The sequence below is a fragment of the Chenopodium quinoa genome, unplaced genomic scaffold, assembly GCF_001683475.1.
Source record: "Chenopodium quinoa cultivar QQ74 unplaced genomic scaffold, ASM168347v1, whole genome shotgun sequence".
Lineage (NCBI taxonomy): Eukaryota > Viridiplantae > Streptophyta > Magnoliopsida > Caryophyllales > Amaranthaceae > Chenopodium > Chenopodium quinoa.
Genome location: NW_018745544.1, coordinates 1,835 through 20,115, shown reverse-complemented (window position 1 = coordinate 20,115; position 18,281 = coordinate 1,835). Strand labels below are relative to the sequence as shown.

The window sequence follows — 18,281 nt, the reverse complement described above, 5'->3', positions numbered from 1 at the left end:
TCATCTGACATTAGACGATTGCTTTTGTTGCTGTCGCTAATTGCCTAGGGAAAATCAGAAACCACCATTTAATTCAAAATTAAACACATATTAGATAAAATTATTCGAGAGAATTAGATTAGAATCAATATACAGTACCTTCGCCTCATCAGTATGCCAATATTGTAGAAGATCTAGGAACATCTGATCGGAGATTGTATCTGGTTTATGTTCCCACCTTAAATCATCCGTATCATATGCATAGAAGTGTTTCTTCTTGATTTGGCATTTATAATATTTCCAACAACTATTTACAGCATCCATCACCCAATTTAACCCGGCATGGGGGACCATATACTTCTCCTGTTCAAGCTAAAACATTAGTAACGTGTGGAGGTGTACGTGTAATGCAACTAAGACAGTATCATTGTATACTACCTGGACATAATCCAATATCTTATCAAGTGTCATTGCCTGGGGAAGAAGGACCCGGAATTTGTAGTGCTAACATCAAATAGTCAGGCTTCATAATCATCCAAGGAGGCAAGTTGTAATTGATCAACATAACTGGCCAAGTACTATGTACAATACTCATTGAGTTGAACGGGCTGAAGCCATCTGTGGCTAGTCCTAGCCTCACATTGCGCGGGTCATCAGAAAACTCTTTGTACAAGGAATTAAATTCCCTCCAAGCTTGACCGTCAGCTGGATGATGTAAAAGATGATCAGTTTCACGCCCATCCGCATGCCAAGTCATGTATCTCGCCGTCTCTTGACACATAAATAGTCGTTGAAGCCTTTTCTTTATCGGAAAGTACCTAAGAATCTTTTGAGGAATTCTATAGGTCTTTCCCTTACCATTTTCTATGTCATCCTCTTTGTCCTTTGATTTCCATCTTGGTGTTTTACAAACATGGCAGCTTGTTGCATTTTCATGCTCTTCCCAATATATCATGCAATCGTTTGGACATGCATCAATCTTTGTATAATCCAACCCCAACACTTTCAAAACACTTTACGCTTCATTGAAAGAAGTTGGCAACTTTGCATCAGGCAACACCTCCCTTATAAGCTCCAATATATCTCCAAATGCGGCATTGGTTAGATTATGATCACACTTCAAAATAAAAAGTCGAATCATGAAGGAAAGTTTTGAGTGATTTTTGGAACCAGGATACAATTCTTCTTGCCCTTCTTCAACTAACCTCAAAAACTTTTTTGCATCATCATTTGGCCCCTCTCTAAAAGCATCACGTGCATCATGCAACAACCTCACTACGTCATCGCTAGATTCATTTGGGATGGACCCTTCATCATTATCCAAAATAGTTTCTTCTCTTTGGATATTGAACCCTAAATCTGATAACTTATCCGATCTTGGAACAAAACCATTACAAATTAAATGGTCTCTCACCACACCTTCACACCGCCAAAAACGATAATGACAAATTTGACATGGACAACAAATTTGATTTCCTTGAGACTTAATAGCAAAAGCCCTTTTGACATATTCGTCGACTCCTTGTTCATATTCATCGCTCCATTTGGCAAACATCCACCAATTCTTAGTTCCACCTTCCATTCCTTAGGGTAAAAATAGAAATTAACAGTGTAAATAGGTGCCAAAGGATAAAGTCGCATAACCTGTACAACTCTCATTATTTTTCATGGAGGTGCAGCACAAAGGTGATCAATGAACTACTCTATCCCAGGCACTAAATACACCCCTTCTAGATAAGGAAGTGTTATTGTCAAACCGCTAACATATAATGCAGGAAAATTACCAAAACACAAGATGAACACCAATCTAGCCTATACTAACATAGTGTGTAAGCAGACTCGGAATTAATGACAGGATACAGAGTTATAGACATTAATTGGGTTTTACACATATTCCCTATATGAGTAAAGATTAGAGAGTTTTAAACACAAAAAATTCATGGTGGCCAAGGGAACAACGTTGCACCCACAGGTGGGACTTAAATTACATATTGTCCATTCTTCATTAAATCCAAGGACCTTAAATCAATACTATAGCAAAACACTACTTAAAAACACCAGAAAATGCCAAAAGAATTACAAAAAAAACATTATTTGCATCAAAAAACATCGTAACATTCTACAAAAACAGGGCCAGTTTTCTGGGGAGGGGAGATATTATAGGGGACAAAAGGGTATATGGGTTAATTTGTGGTCTTTTCTGTAAATGATTTCATGAAAGTTTGGAAATTAGTGTCCCATTTGCAGCAATGATATATGTACAATCTTGCATGTTATATCTTCAAGAATTTTATTTATTTAAAGCTTTAATGTGTTTAAGTTTGTCATCATCTGCTTAAATTAGCTCAGCAAAACTCAGGAGAAAATTGTTTTACCAAAAGTACTTAAATTTATAGCAGATCAACATAATGAAGATATAACAAGCAATTACTATGACTAACACAGTATGCTACACTATTGCCTCAAGTCTACTAGCTTGAAATATCAAGAACTTGTGCCCTCGCTATGAACTACGAGTACAAATACATACAGCCTTCCTGCACTGAACATGATTGAAAATGACAGTAACAAAATTAGATGAAAATCAGACACAAGCATGCAGTAATCAGTTTAGTTGTTCACTTACGCTTAGAAATTCAAATATGCACTTATCATATCCTCTCAAGAGTATGAAACTACAATTACTGAACTAATTTACAAAAAGTGAACTAGTTTCTCCGAGTCAATAGTTAGTTAGAGAATGGATCACTTAGGTGTAACAACAGCACACAGGGTCGTGGTTAGCTAGCAAATCGATCACTTAGGTGTTGATACTTGCTACAACACAGGGATTCGCAGCACAATTCAATTAGCAGATCATGTTAGTGTGGAGATAACCCATTGCTGCTAGCCTGTTATGATCATAGACACCTGCTCATGCAATCCTCAGGTTTCTAAGAAAAATAGGAAAGAGATATTTGATGTTGACTGAATGCTCTAACTACAACAGAAACGCACCTATCAACCACCTCCAAATCATCATTCCTCAATTGACAGAAATGTGAGTCTACATTCAGGTTTTTCCTCCAGAAAAGAAACTATGTGTCTATGTTAGGTGTCGAATTTAAGTCCATCCTACAAAATTACTAAGCACTTAAAATATAGATGACTTCATATTACAAAATCAACAATGGCAACAACAACCACTAAGTAGTACCTATTACAGTTTTGATGGGAGTGTGGAGAGGTCTACATTGATACGACTCCACCGGTAAAGGCATACCCTTAGTCGTAATCAAGAAACAGAAACTAAAAAAGAGACTCCACCAAGGTAGTGTTTCAAACAGGTAGTCATGTCCATTTTCTTCTAAACAGGCAGTCATGTCACTCCTAGTTGACATATATTTAGACCCGGAAAAGCACATCAGCATTGAAATTGCTCTTCACATTATAAAATGGGAGTAATGCACATTATTATTAACCCAACAATAATTAAATTAATGACATTTAGTGTTATGTATAATATATAAGAACATTATCAAATAAATAAAAATAACGTAAGAGTACTTGATAAAGAGTTTTCACATTAAACTATCATATAACTGTACTTAATTGCCAAATTACTACTTCCAATCACAAGAAGAGATACTTTTTAAAAATACGAAGTAAATTTCAACAAAGTAATTACACAATTTAAACATGGTGATTGGTGAATGTCACAACCAAATGCTACAATTTTGGTGCTTACATACATGTACATACCTTTCTTTCATTGTTATTGTAGTTTGATCCCTTGATCAATGTAACTCCTAGATTTATGAAGAATAAAAGAAGAACAAAATTGTTCATTTTTCTACTCTCAGTCTCTTACTTTTTTCTCAATACACATACAATCAGTAAAAGTGAGAGGATTTGTTTATGACTAACTAAGTATTGATATTGATTAAAAAAAAAATGGAATAATTGTATTTATAAGAGTTGACGAGGCAGCTGAGTAGAGTTAATCTTGGCTTTCATTCAGGATCAAAAATAATAATAATAAAAATAATTTACTAAAATGAAGAAATCAGTCTCCCCTTGCACATTGGAAGGACTGTTTCAGAAATTGATATCTGCTAAAAATCAGTATTAATTTGTTGAATGTGGCCCATAATCTAATCTAGCTAATACTCCATATTATCCGTAGCTGCAGGCTGCGCTGAACATTGCACTGATGCAAAAAAATAACCTTCGAAGCCACTAAAGACATTCGGTGACATTCAATGGGAGATAACTAAAATTTCACAACAAAAATCAGCTAACTTCAACAGGTATATGTCAAGTATTCCCAAATAAACCCCCCAAAAAAAAAATTAGGGTTCATAAATCGAAAAACCACCCCAACAACAAGCAATCAGCCACATGCAACATTCGAACAAATCAACAAATCTAAATCCAAAGATTCGAGCAATCAGCCACATGCAAGGTTCAAACTAAAACTAAATACAAAACAAAATCAAAACATCAACATTATTTTGAAAATTCAAGGTATACCTACCTCAGATAGAGATTCGAGCACAGCAAAACAAAACGGCGAGGAAGGAGAACGAAGCAATGGCGGTGGCGAGGGAGGAGAACGAAGCAACGAGCAGCAGCGAGGGAGGAGAACGAAGGAATAAGACTGCTGAGTCGAAGTTTGGGAATTATTATTTTGGGGTTTCAATTTCATTTTTGGCTCTAATATTTCAGCATTCCCGTTTTTTTTTTTTTTTTTTTTTACTCATCCGTTGTATTAGGTATTATTATTTTGTTCTTTTTTAAGTAATTGGGGTTGATCCGTTGGATTAGCTACACTGATCCGTTGGATTAGATCCAACTGAAAAATAAAATAAAATTAAAAATTTCGGGAACACTATCCGTTGTGTTAGAAGAATAATCCGTTGGATTAGCTCATGTAATACAACGGATTAGTTTCTCTAATACAACGGTTAGTATAAACCGTTGTATTAGCCCTGTTTTAGTGTAATACAACGGATTATCCTTGTCTAATACAACGGTATAAAATTAGCCGTTGTATTAGCTATTTTTATACCGTTGCATTAGATAAAAAATGTAGTAGTGAAAGAATCTTCTCTACATAATTGCATTGCTTTCTTAGTTATTTAGTTTTGTTTTATGCATTTTCTTTGTTGGTTGGGGTGGGTATGTTAATTAGTTCTTGCTTTAATTGCATGCAGTTGATATATTGGATCGATTGCGATTTCCATTTGGGTTAGTTTGTCCTGGTGTTTCTCCTGATCATCCTAAAACTAACATTGCAATTCAAGGGAGTATTCAAAGGTAAATTTTGTTTGTTAATAGTTTTCTATATTTTTCAATTTTGTTTCTGAATTTCATTTTTGATTTTTAAAATTATATTTAAAATCCACGTTTGAATTTTTTTTCTAATCTCGTTGTAATTTCGTTTTCAATTGTAAAGACCTTCAGGCACTGTTGGACATTCTGCACCATTGTTGTCAAGAAGTTCTGAGAATTCTGCTGCTGGTAAATTCTCTTTGCCTAAGATAGCATCCCCATTACCTACTCCTCCTCGAATAGGTTATTACTCCATGCCCCTAAGTGGTGCTTCTGGAACAGAAAGAAAATCACCACCTTCCAAACTTCACCTGGCTCAGAGAAGTCGGGTGATATTTTCTCACCTCCTTTGACACCAGTGATGTTAGAAAATCAGCATCCAACAAAAAGTTGATTTGGACCATCTTGTAGGCTGCTTTACCAGAGGTAAACTTTATCTTGTTTTCCTGTCTGAAAGTTGTGCTCCAAACATTAATAGTTGATATTAGATTGCATTGTTGCTTGGATATTCTTGAAGTTCTGCCTATCAAGTTTACACTTTGGTTGTTGGCTATTTCCATACTGTCGTTTGTAATGCACAGGCATTTCAAAACACAACTGTTAATACTGATCTCCATTTATTGATCAGACTATTGGAATTCATCTTTGATTATTGTTCATGTATTTACTCAGTTTATTCATCATTGCATTATCATAATGCGCGTAATACTCATATTTGGGGTGCTGTTTCTTTCTGTGTAGCAGAAGCAGCTAGAGGAGGAGGAGAAACTCTCGAAACAGCAAGTTGAGACTCTGAATGCCCATTATCAGAAGTTAGAGATGGTGGCGAATTTTCTGGAACCAATTTGATGAAGCTTATAAACTTGTAAGGTATTTGATCTCATTCAATTTCTCTGAATTTACATCGGTTTCAGATAACTATTGGTAAAAAAAAAAAAAAAAAAAGACACAAATGAGTTTATATGAGATAATGGATGATTATTAATAATAAACTTGTAAGGTATTTTGGCTTGTAGTAGTTTCTGCCAATAGATCTCATACGTTGTTAATACAATAATTATCCAGCCTTAAAACTATAATCCCATCTTGATACGGCAAGACTACTCGAACTAGATACCAAAAGTTAAAAACTGCATGTTAGTGTTGAAAAATTTCTACGCAAATTATGAGTCAGTGTTACTCGATTTAAATGGGGTGGTTTGATGTCCTAAACTAAAGGTCTTTTTGACCTGTTTGCTAGTTCATACTAATTTATTAAAATCCCTAAATCCCTAAAACCCTAAACCCTAGCAACTCAGAATCTTTGAAAATAAAATTCAGATAAGTACGGCAATCAACAATTCATAGCATGAAATCCCCACCTCCAAGATTAGCATTTGGAGAACGCAAACAGATAAATAAAAAATTTCAAGAATTCATGCAAATTATAAGCTTATAAGAGCATCAATGGGTATAAAAGAAAGAAGAAAAAAAATCATTATTCATACTTGGAATAATTTTTAAGGTGGGTTACCTTTGAAGATGTTTGTTTGTTTGATAATCTGGTGATTCTATATGTTGTGAGTTTGATTGATAATCTGGTCGTCATAGGCATCCAAGTCCCTTTGCTTCTGATGACTTCATGATCCGAAGCCTTTTGCAGGAGGTGATGAACATCTCCCATGGTACATCTCCAACCAGCATCCAGTCACCATCCTTGTCTTTGTAAGTGGGTGCAACATCAGATCCATTATATCCGTCTCTTTCGGAGTATTGTCCGATAATTTCTTGAACATACTTTCCATAGCCTTTAACAGCTCTGGATAACTCTGGGGTACATCTTCTGATGCTTCTGTTTTTTCTGTCCCTGCTGGTTTGCTATGGTCTGTCTTTCTGCTGGCCTGTTGTGTAGCTGTTCTGCATTCCTGAGCTTGGTTCTGATGTGGTGGCTACTGTACTTTGCTCTGGTGCAGTTTGTGTTTCTGTGACCCTGGGACTGTTCTGCTATGGTTCAGATTGCTATGATGCTGTTTGCGTTTGGTCTGACTGCTGTTCTTCAAGGACCTACTAGTGCCTGCTCTGCACTGGTTGGGCTGTTGGTTTGGGTGTTGTACAGTAGTGGTGTGGTTTGGTGTTGATGTTTTGGTGGGCTGCGAGGTTATAATATTATTTAATTCTTTTTGGACGAAAATTGTAATATTACAACATTTTTTAATGAAAATATGTAGCTTTATATATATGTTAATGTTTCTATATCAATTTAAGTGAAAAAAATGCAAAAATTTTTTTTTTTTTTTTTTTGGGTATTTCTGGCACCGGTTTGGACCAGAACCGGTGCCAAAAGTTTTTTTAAATTTTTTTTTTGAGTCTATTAGCACCGGTTTAAGCAAGAACCGGTGCCTAAAGTTGGGTTTTTTGCACCGGTTCTTGCTTAAACCGGTGCTAATAGTGTTGATAATAAAAAAAAAAAAAAAAAAAAATCGCGCCTTTGAAGTTGGCACCGGTTAACCGGTGCCAAAGCCTTTAGTTAGCACCGGTTTTGAACCGGTGCCAAATTTTTGAGGATTTGGCATCCCTCAAATCCCCAACGGTTCAAAACCGGTGCCTTAGGGGGGGTTTGAACCGGTGCCAAATTACCTTTTTCGTCTAGTGACAACACTTCATAGCAGAGGTACCTCACCAACAAAATCCACCAGGAAAATGTGGGAGCAAAACTCTACTATGAAGTGACATTCAATGGAGTCCCTTCATCATTCGGATTACAAAACATAACTCAAGCTGTATGAAAACATAGATGGGGGACTCACAACTTGAGTGCATCAACAGAAAACCAAAAGGGACTCCACAAATGAAACACAAAAACTCACTGAAAATGTAGCCCTTGCTAACCATATGACATAGTAGCCTCATCATTCATCAATCATATTCCCCTAATCAAGAAGCTTAGCCAACATGCCAACTACAATTACTTTCACTGACCAACATTCAACCTAACTACCCAATCAAAAACCAACCAACATAAATCAGGAAATAACAGCACCAACCAACATAAACCAGGAAACAATAACAGCTACCAACTTAAACAAGGACACAACAGCAGCAACCAACATAAACCAGTAAACAACAGCAGCAACAAACATAAACCAGGAAACAGCAGCAGCAACCAACATAAACCAATCAACAACAGCAGTAACCAACATAAACCAACCAAAACAGCAGCAACGAACATAAACCAACCAACAACAGTAGCAACCAACATAAACCAACATAAACCAAAAGGCCACCAACATAAACCAACAGCAGCAACCAACAAAAACCAACAGCAACAAAAAAAAACCCACCATTGTACACCACCAACCACCAGTATCCAACATAAACCAGGAAACAACACCAGCAACCAACATAAACCAACAGAAGTAACCAACAAAAACCAACGAAACCCACAAACCCACAATTGTACACCAGCACCCACTAGTAACTAACATTAAATAACTACACAAACAAAAATTAATTCCAAAATTCATGCAAAAATGAACACAGATCCACCAACTAACCAGTAATTATGGGACTCGTATTGAACATAACACACAACAACACCATGGGACTCAAAGTAAAAAATGCACAAGTTAGGGTTAGGGTTAGGAGGCGTTACACAAGTAGTCAGTTGGAGAGTTGAACCCTAAGGTTCAGCCGCCTCTCTTCTTCAGCAAGAACAGGAGGGACACCATAAGGAGGTTTATGTGCAGGAGTTGAGGAACACGCCACCTTGTCAGCCTCATCATCTGAGGACAAAATCACCCAGTCCTCATCAGGTAAGCCACAGATCCGCCTCAAGGCCACCCTCGCCGCCTTCCTGGTTGCTCGGATCTTTGTTGGTGGCCTACCCCTCTTAGATTTGGGGGTCTGGGAGGCAACAGCACTGTCGTCGCTGCTTTCACAAGCTGGATCTACAACCATAGCAGTGAAATCCAGCGATTTCTTCCCACGAGACTCACCCTCCCCCTCAATCTTCTCCTTGCGTCCATCCTCCTCCACGCTTTAAAGTACTTTGCCCAAAGCTTCGTACGTGGTTTCGCAACAGAACTGAAGGGCTTCACCAGATTCATAAAATTCACAAGCAAAGGGAGATCCATTCTCAATAGAGTTAATGATGGAGAGAATCAAATTCTCCTCACCCTTGTCGTTGTTTGCTATATAGGCATCGTGAAGTGGATACATATTAACCATGGTGTTAAGGGACTCGAATGTTGAAAGATCTGGGTTAGGAATTTCAGATCTAATGAGTGAGTTTGGGGAAGATGAAGTACGAAGAGGAGAGAGGAATACGAAAAAGGATGAACTAAGGTTCATGTTCAAAGATCTGAACATATCAACAAATCCCAGCCACATTAATTTATGGTGGTTCGGAAGGTGAGTGAATGCGAGGAGTTGCAAATAATAAATGGAGGGAGCAGTTATATTAACGTAATCTTATTTTATTAACCTAAGTGAGATTAAGCAAATATAAGGGCAACAATTAAGAAAATCAGAATTTTTAAGTGAGGGTAAAAAAGTAATTTTAAGGGTTTTTTTTTTACTAAAAATGGAAACAAAACAGATAGTTACACATAACCCTGATCGGACAAAAATGGCAAAAATTGCAGATAATATTTAACGAAGGGAGTATAACATTTACTAGGTGTGTTAGGTCCAAAGTCCAAATGGGTTTTAGATTAATCCATAACATCTTACTTTCCAACTATTTTGCATGGCCATTTTTATTCCTTTTATTTTACCCTAGTTGCATATGTGATATGATGTACAAATTAGAATACACCTTGGAAACAATATTGAAAGTTGCTGGAAGTTATAATTAATAAAAAAAAAAATGATAAGTTAGGGTCTCAAGGGTTGTGACTTGTGGTTAATAGACAAAAAGAAAAAAAAAAAAGACATTTATATTATTTTTTTATTTTTATGATGGATAGAAAGTTAAAACAATATATAGTCCTTAAATGATGGGCAAAACAATATTTTGATGTTAAAATATTTCATTTGTAAGTAGTGCATTATAATTTAGAGTCAAAAATCATATGAAGTACATAAAATGGCTACATAAAATACAAAATATATACATAGTATGATATAACATACTTCGTAGTTATAAAAAATAATTTGAGAAAAAATATGTACGGTTCAAGGGACAAACATATGTCGAGTTTTGGTCTAATCAAACCTAAACCACGTATGTTTGAACTGAAATCTAATCCTATTCATCGATCTCGTAGGGTTTAAAAATTTGGTCCCATATCCTCAAATTTGAAGTTGGGGCTGGGTCTAGCATGGTCTTGATCAGGGGCGGATCTTCTAAGAGGCTGGCCTGGGCTTGGCCCCCCCCTAGATTTGATCCAATTTTTATTAGAAGCAAATTAAAAATAAAAAAAGCTCAATTTGTAGCCCATTGGACTTAAAATTCAGAAATACCTTATATATATCATGTAGTATTTCTCTATATGTTTTTACTTGGCACAAACTCCTATGTGAGTTTGCCATATGACAAATTGGCTCATCTTCCAATACATAAATCATAAATCGCAGTATTATTGGTAGTCAAGTACAAATTTTTAATTTTATTTCAAAAAAAAACAAAAACAAATACTACATAAACAATAATACAGTACTACGTTATTCATTTTTAAAGAATTAGACAATTAGCAATGATATTTATGTCCTGTACTTGCTATTCATGATTCTTTTTTTTAATAGCTACTTTAAAAAAAAATAAGATTAAACTATTTTACATTGTTATTAGTATCTACTATGGTTTAAATTTAGAAATTAAACTTAATTTGCCCCCCCCCCAAAAAAAAATTTGTCAAGATCCGCCACTGGTCTTGATCCTCCTTACTTTGATTTTCTCGTGCATATATGGTTCTACTATTGTTGGTTACTACTTTCATTGTCCCTTTATTTTTGTCTCATTGTCAATTTTTGGATCAAACTTTGTAACTTTGACTATAAATTATTGTTAATCTATAAGAGATAATATAGTCATGTATGATCTTGTTAGATTGAGCTTATGAGTTGCATATTTCATTAATATCAAATATTTATAATTTTTACGTAGATGAAAATGGAGATATATATATGCGTTCTAAGATGCATCTTGGAGCTGTGAAATATAAAGTTCTGGCTTTTGCTTTATTATTTCCTCGGTAAAGTTTACATGCACAAAATTAGCCGCTACATGTAATGGTGACTGCATAAAGCTTCCCGATTTTCCAATGATGCATCGATCGGAGATAACTGGATAAGTGGATCTTCACCGAGCAAGTGGAGCAATGGAGGTACGTCTCCCTTGGAGTGCTGCAACATATAGTCTTGTAATAGCAAGTAACTGACCTCTTTCTATATGTGCTTCCATATTTTGTGACGTTTAATTTATGGGAAAGAATTCTTGCATAACAAGTTTGTTTGTAATAATTGTGCAAGTCTTCATTTCTTTTATACCAATGATTAATTAAGAATGTAAGACCAATCAATAAAGGCAAAATACAAGTTGATCTTGTTGATCAATTTATTTTGTCAATCAACAAGGGTAAAAGTGTATTTTCCATCAATAAACTTGAGGTAAAAGTGTCTTTTATATCATTAAACCTGGGACAAAAATGTCTTTTCCATCATTAAACCTGGGTCAAAATGGTAATAGCATATGTTTGGTAAGGGTAAAAGTGTTTTTTTCATCATTAAACTTGGGACAAAATGGTAATAGCATATGGCTACTGTTCACGTTATTTACAAATTTGTTATTTTGATTTGTTTGGTAAATTGATCAAGAAGATCAACTGGGACGGCCTCATAAATAAAGAGGGACATGGACATATTTTTCTTGGAAGCTCACTCCAAAGTCCAAATTAAACAACCTTTTTCTAGCAAGGGTTGACAAGTCAGTAGTGGGAATGGGATGTATACTGTATATGACTAATAATTTGTAGTGACATTCAGCAATAATGGAAGTCGTGGCATTTGGTATCCAGCTAATAATCTTGTACAGAAGTAAAGTACTCCCTCCGTCCCCAAAACTTCGACCCTTTTGGCCTAACTTTAGTCCCAATATGTTCATCCCATTTGTATTTTAATACCCTTTAATTTGCAATAATATTTGTGCAAAATTAGCTTCCCCATGCAAATTTTGCTTTTTCTATATACTTTTATTATTTTCTCTCTCTACTTTTTTGCAATTCCAATATAAATTTCCCTTTTCAATGTATTTTTCTTAGTTTCCCCATACACTCTTACACTTCCAATTTAACTTCTTAATACCCGCGAAATCAACCTAAAAGGGTCGAAGTTTCGGGGACGGAGGGAGTAGGTAGAATAGCCAATTAATAGCCTAGATCTAAAGTGAAAAGACACAAAGTAGGAACTTTAAAAATTCAAAGTAACACACCATTAACTCATTAAGCAAATTTTATAATCAAAGGAACAAAGGGAGTATGGAAAAGATGTTGTAATCAAATTATAAATAAAGATGAGGGGGAGAGAAAGAAGAACTGTTAAATAATCAATTAATGAATACATAGCAACATCTTTACCCATGATGAAAGTGCAAGGAAGGGGATCAACCAGGCTGCTACATCCTATGAAAGTGCAATTGCAAACTCTTGCCCTTTTTTCCGTGTCATATGCTGCCTAAAATATGTGTATTAAAAACGGGTATGTGATTTTATGTGCTAGACATATTTACATATTGTAGCCTAGGAAAAAAAGAATATGTACGTAAACGAAATATAAAATAAATTGATTAAAAGATCATTAAAGGCCGGTAAAAAGATCGGACCCACATTTGGTTTATGATTAGAACGAGAGAGAAAATAAAGATACACTTGAGGGGACAAAATTATGTGATGAGTTGTACGAATTGAATAAAAATTTCAATTAACTGCATGAAGATTTATTTGTGTTGAAAGATTTTATGTATTCCTAGGTGCAAGATGTAGATGCTTTTGGACATAAAAAAAAAAATCATTAATGAAACAAATTTGTGAATGGAAGGAGTAAAGCTTTATATATATGATGATGTTCAGATAAATTTCATTATTCATGCTATCAGAAAGACTAAATCTAACATAACATGGTTTTAGAATTTGTACAAAATGAGATGGACAAAGTAAATCTCTTACAAAAATAGACAAATATATAAGAATATAACATTTTAGTTAGGACACGAGCTTAAGTAATTTTGTAGTAGATTAGAGCATTCTCATTAAAAATGAAGATAGGCCAATTATAATTGATGTTTGCTTATATATTACACTTAAAATGTAAAGCAACAAACTTTGACAAACAAGACAAGCTACTAATGAAGATGGTACATAAATAAAATCATGCTTAGTGCAATCTAATTAATCAAAGTACTCCTTCAAAAATAAAAAAAGTTTACTCGTACATTATTGTTGAACAGCCGGGAAACAAACATGGCCGGAGTAGAACGCAATGAACGTGAAGACAACGCACCTTGTGTAGAGACTATCATACGTTGTCGATCAAATTTGATTCATTTGTAGTGTTTTTTGACTTTATCGGATAACACATCATTATTGATTGCCTCCTTAGCCAACTAATAAGCTTCCATATGAATCGCAAAAAAATGTCCCACGAGTATAGATCCCATTAACCCTAGCCAAGCTACGAGAGAAATCCCTAATGCAGCCCAAATTCCGCCTTCTCCATAAGTTAGATTGGATACCGAGAACATGTATGTCAATGTTGTTGCCGTGACAGAAATCCATAGGGTTATCCTCAAAACCGATAATAAATGTCGCTTGCATGGAAGGCCGCTTATAAGGAGAAGGATGACACTTAGTGATGATATTAGTCCAATGGTGTTACTAACTAGTACATTATTGTAATTAAAATGACCATATGACCATACAGAAGTACCAGCATAGTGGGTAGAGTTGTTAGAGCCATATTCTAGTACTTTATTGCCATATTTATCTTTTACTACATTTGTATCCTGCCAAACGCCTCCCGGGGGATTAATTCCAACTTGGAAAGCCATGGTTGCGATCAAGGATGCCACCACCATTAGAGATGTGCGATGGTCCTCCAACCAAGCACGGTCTTTTGTCGTTTTCAGTGCTTCCTTTGCGGGTAACACATTGGCACGAGTAAGGAGTTTCCATATCTTTTTATCTTGTGTCAAATCCTTCCGACTTTGCTTATGAGTATCCACAACTGTCAATCCATTTTTGTTGACCGCATTCTTTTTAATCTTTGGATGTACTAGTATAATTTCTACCATCTACATATTATCAAATTGAAGTATAAAATTGTAAGTTATGTAATAATCTGTTACAATTTCAACATCCCAAATGACTATTTTGTTCATTACATATTGATAGAGTGTAAAACATATTCCTAGACTTCAAATATAAGATTAAATACTACCTCCGTTAACTATTATCTGCAACATTTACCCGAAAGGGGTGCTTCCTATTATTTGCAACAAACTGATTTCTTTCTTTTTTTAGTAACTTTTTTAAGTCTGAAATTACCGAAATACCCTTAAAAAAACTGATTTTAGAATAACCATATTTTTAACAACACTTAATTAAACCTAAAACAAATCCATCTACCATAATCATTCCCACCAAAAAATCAAACCCTATTCCAATTTTCTTACAAAATTCAGAAACCTTTCATCTCCTCAACTACCCCATTCAATGTTCTTCCACCCACCACCATTAATGATGGCTCTTCATCTGGGTTGCTTCCAGAATCAACACATATTTATTCTGTGTTTTCCCTTTCCCCTCACACACTCTCTCTGTTCTCAGAAAAATTCGCCCCTTCATCTCACTCTCTCTCCTACTTGAAACCCTAACTTTTCCAGATCTGGCTATTGTACTTGGTATTCGTTCGAAAACCCTTCAAAAATGAGTCCCCCTAACCCAGAAAAGCCATATCTTGGCGTTGTTGCGACGTACAAGTGCCAGAAACGCACCGGAAAAAATGCGATTAATTGGTACACGTACTGCGATGTACCTTGATATGAAGCGTAGGGGAGTCCATGGTGCAAAGCTTACTCCTTGCGACTCTGATGAGGATTCTGGTGAGGTGTCGAAGCCAGATCTGGCCAAAAATGTTGAGGGTTCCATCACAAAACCTCCTGAAAGCGTGATTCTAGACGGCGATGATGAAGAAACCCCAGTTGCGGCCCTGTTGGTGGCGAAATCCGTTGAGCAGGTGGTGGATTATGGTGGATCTGGGTCTACAAAAGTTGTGGCTGGGAAAAAACGCCACAGATCTGAGTCCCCTGTGCCTGACGATGTTAAAGGTGAAGGGGATTACAACCCTTTCACCTCTCGCTCCCACTAATCTCGCAACGTAAAACATTTCTAACCCTAGATTTACTTCAGTGTTCGTTTTCATGTTTTCTGAAACCCTAATGTTACTAGTGGCTTGATTGTTATCCTGATTTGAGTTTCCATGGTTGATATGCTTTGCCTTGATTCTCCTTGTTTGCATGCCGATTCCATGTGTTGGATCTGTTTCTTATACTGACAAATTTTGCTTCTAATGGTTGGTTGTTGTTTGAAGAATATGTGAATTTGATGTGATTTTGTGACTTTGTTGCCTTAATTATGCTGTGTATGCTATGTTCACATTTGTTGGGAGTTATTTTATGCTGGTGATAGTTGCCCTATTCATAGTGTATGCTGATGGCCCTATTGGTACTGTATGCTGGTTGCCCTATTGATAGTGTATGCTGGTTGGCCTATTGAGACTGAGTTTGCTATGTTAATACTTGATGGCCTGTTTAGGTTGTTTGTTGTTGTATGTGTATGGTTGGGTTGATGTGAATGATGTATTGTTTGAACTTATTTGGTTGGTGGATGCCCTATTCTGTCTTTGGGTTTGTATGTGTTAAGTTGTGGTTGTGTGGCTGAATTACTTCAATTCAGTTCACAGACTGGTTGTCCCTGGATTGTGTTTTGTGTTGGTGTACTTGGATCTTGAACAAGTCAAGCATTTGGCACTGGGGTTTGTGCAATGGTGAATGATGATCAACTTGTGGCATGCATGTCTGTTACTGTGTGAGTACCACTTTGTTATATGTGTCCCTAGGATTGTGTTTTGTGTTGGTGTACTTGGATCTTGAACAAGTCAAGCATTTGGCACTGGGGTTTGTGCAATGGTGAATGATGATCAACTTGTGGCATGCATGTCTGTTACTGTGTGAGTACCACTTTGTGATATGTGTCCCTAGGTGAAGTAAGAGTCCCTAACTTTCTTGTGTGTGCCTGGAAAATCCATGTGATGAAGGGACTCATTTGATACATAACATTGTGTAATTGGTATTGCTCCAACAACTCCTTATGTGAGTTGTTGTTGAGGGAACCAATTATGCATTGTCTGTGAAAAAAAAAACCCTCTGATGGATTCATGTGTTAGTCTGTTTGCATAGTCACCTCATTTAAATTTACACTATTTGTAAATAAAACAGCCACATTTGATTTCATAAACTGAACCAAAAACTTGTACATTTTCTAATTAGAAGTTGTTAAGACTGCCTTACAATATCAATAGCCATCATCTTAAACAAAATACACCTAACCAATGACTGTCATACTATAAATAAAAAAGAAACCAGAAAACATGACATACTATGTTGCATGCTGCTTCCTTGCTGTTCATTGGTTATGTGTGGCAGTCTCACAAAAATCTTGTTCACATGTCTGACTTATGCTCAGTCTGCATCTACTTGCATGCCTTCGTCTTCTTCAGTCCCTTCACATGTTGAAAGGAATATAGAGTTGAGATAATCAACAACTTGTTGAACCACATTCTTGTCCACCTCTAGTTGCTCTGGCAGCATCCCAATCCTCTCCAGCCTTTTTTTGCCTTTGTGGGGTGGGGTAAAGTTGTTCCCTCCAAGGTGATTTAGTATTTCCTCCATGCAACACTGTAAAGTTATCCAACAGTGCTTGTTTGACAGTGGGTTGAACAAGGCATAAGCCTCTTTAACTTTTTCAATGAGTTCCATTAGATTCTTGGGGAAAGATTGGCATTGTATGGATTAAATTACATTGAACAGCCCTAGATCAAGAACATTTAAGTCTGGGGACTGAGCTGGCTGGTAAATGAATTGAATGTTGAATCCACCTGAGTGACATGCTGTTTCAAATTCCTCATCCCTTGGAATTTGGTGAGGTCTGACATTATCCCACTGAATCCATATGTCCTTGGGGAGATGGGAAGGCCATTTTGATTTGATGCTTGGAATGACATTATGCAGTAGCATTGTCCTGATTGCTTCTTTGTTTACATTCTGTGTTGCCTTGATTTCCACAGCCCCAGCCTTCCTGTTTTTGCTTTTCTTTTTGGCTGTTCTTTCATACACAAATGGAAAAATACCATAGTTTCCATCATGATGTAATACCACTCCATGGGGGTCAAAAATGGGCTTCCCTATGGCAGCCATGAACATCCCTTTCACTTTGAACCTCCTGGACTGTTGGCACCTATATGGGTTAGGTTCATTTGGTAGGAGGTAGAACTTCCTAGTTTCTGGGTTCAAAAAGAACCATTTCTCATCAATGTGAACAACTTGTTGCATGTCCATAAATTTTGGGTTCCCATTCTCTGTGGCAGGAAGTAGATGGTTTAAAACCCATTTCAACCTTGCTAACTTGTGTTTGTCTGTGAGTGCTGGGTGATTTGTGCTTGTATGTGTTCTGAGTCTACCTTGTTTCTTCAGCTTATGTATGGTGACATGTGAGATGTTGAGAGCAGCTTCTCTCAGTTCCCCTTTTGTACAAAGGAGCTGATTGCAGGAATTCATCTGTGTATTCTCTGGGTTTGGGACCAGTTTTTCCCACCTTCTTGCTTCTGACATCTATGACATTCCCCTTTTCCAGTTGTGCCTTGATGTCTGTAAAAAGCCTAAGAATTGTTGATCTGTGTACATTGAACTTTTTTGCTTGCTGTGATACGTACCCCCTAGGCAATTCACCCCCTTCTAG

At 36.3% G+C, this 18,281-nt stretch overlaps 1 protein-coding gene across 1 annotated transcript; it reads right to left on the bottom strand.

The window, feature by feature from the left end:
- Positions 1 to 17,005: 17,005 nt before the first annotated feature.
- On the bottom strand, positions 17,006 to 17,881 carry LOC110716159. Its single transcript, XM_021894788.1, has 2 exons — positions 17,345 to 17,881; positions 17,006 to 17,221 (listed from the first exon to the last, which is right to left on the bottom strand). Exons 1-2 carry the CDS (start codon positions 17,879 to 17,881, stop codon positions 17,006 to 17,008), a joined length of 753 nt encoding a protein of 250 aa, XP_021750480.1.
- Positions 17,882 to 18,281: the final 400 nt, after the last annotated feature.

What these genes read in the sequence shown, in the direction of transcription:
- LOC110716159 (XM_021894788.1), bottom strand. Translation starts at nt 17,881, where the DNA reads ATGGACATGCAACAAGTTGTTCACATTGATGAGAAATGGTTCTTTTTG. An exon ending in TTGATCTAGGGCTGTTCAAT is followed by an intron (nt 17,222 to 17,344) that starts GTAATTTAATCC and finishes ATAACTTTACAG; the next exon opens with TGTTGCATGGAGGAAATACT.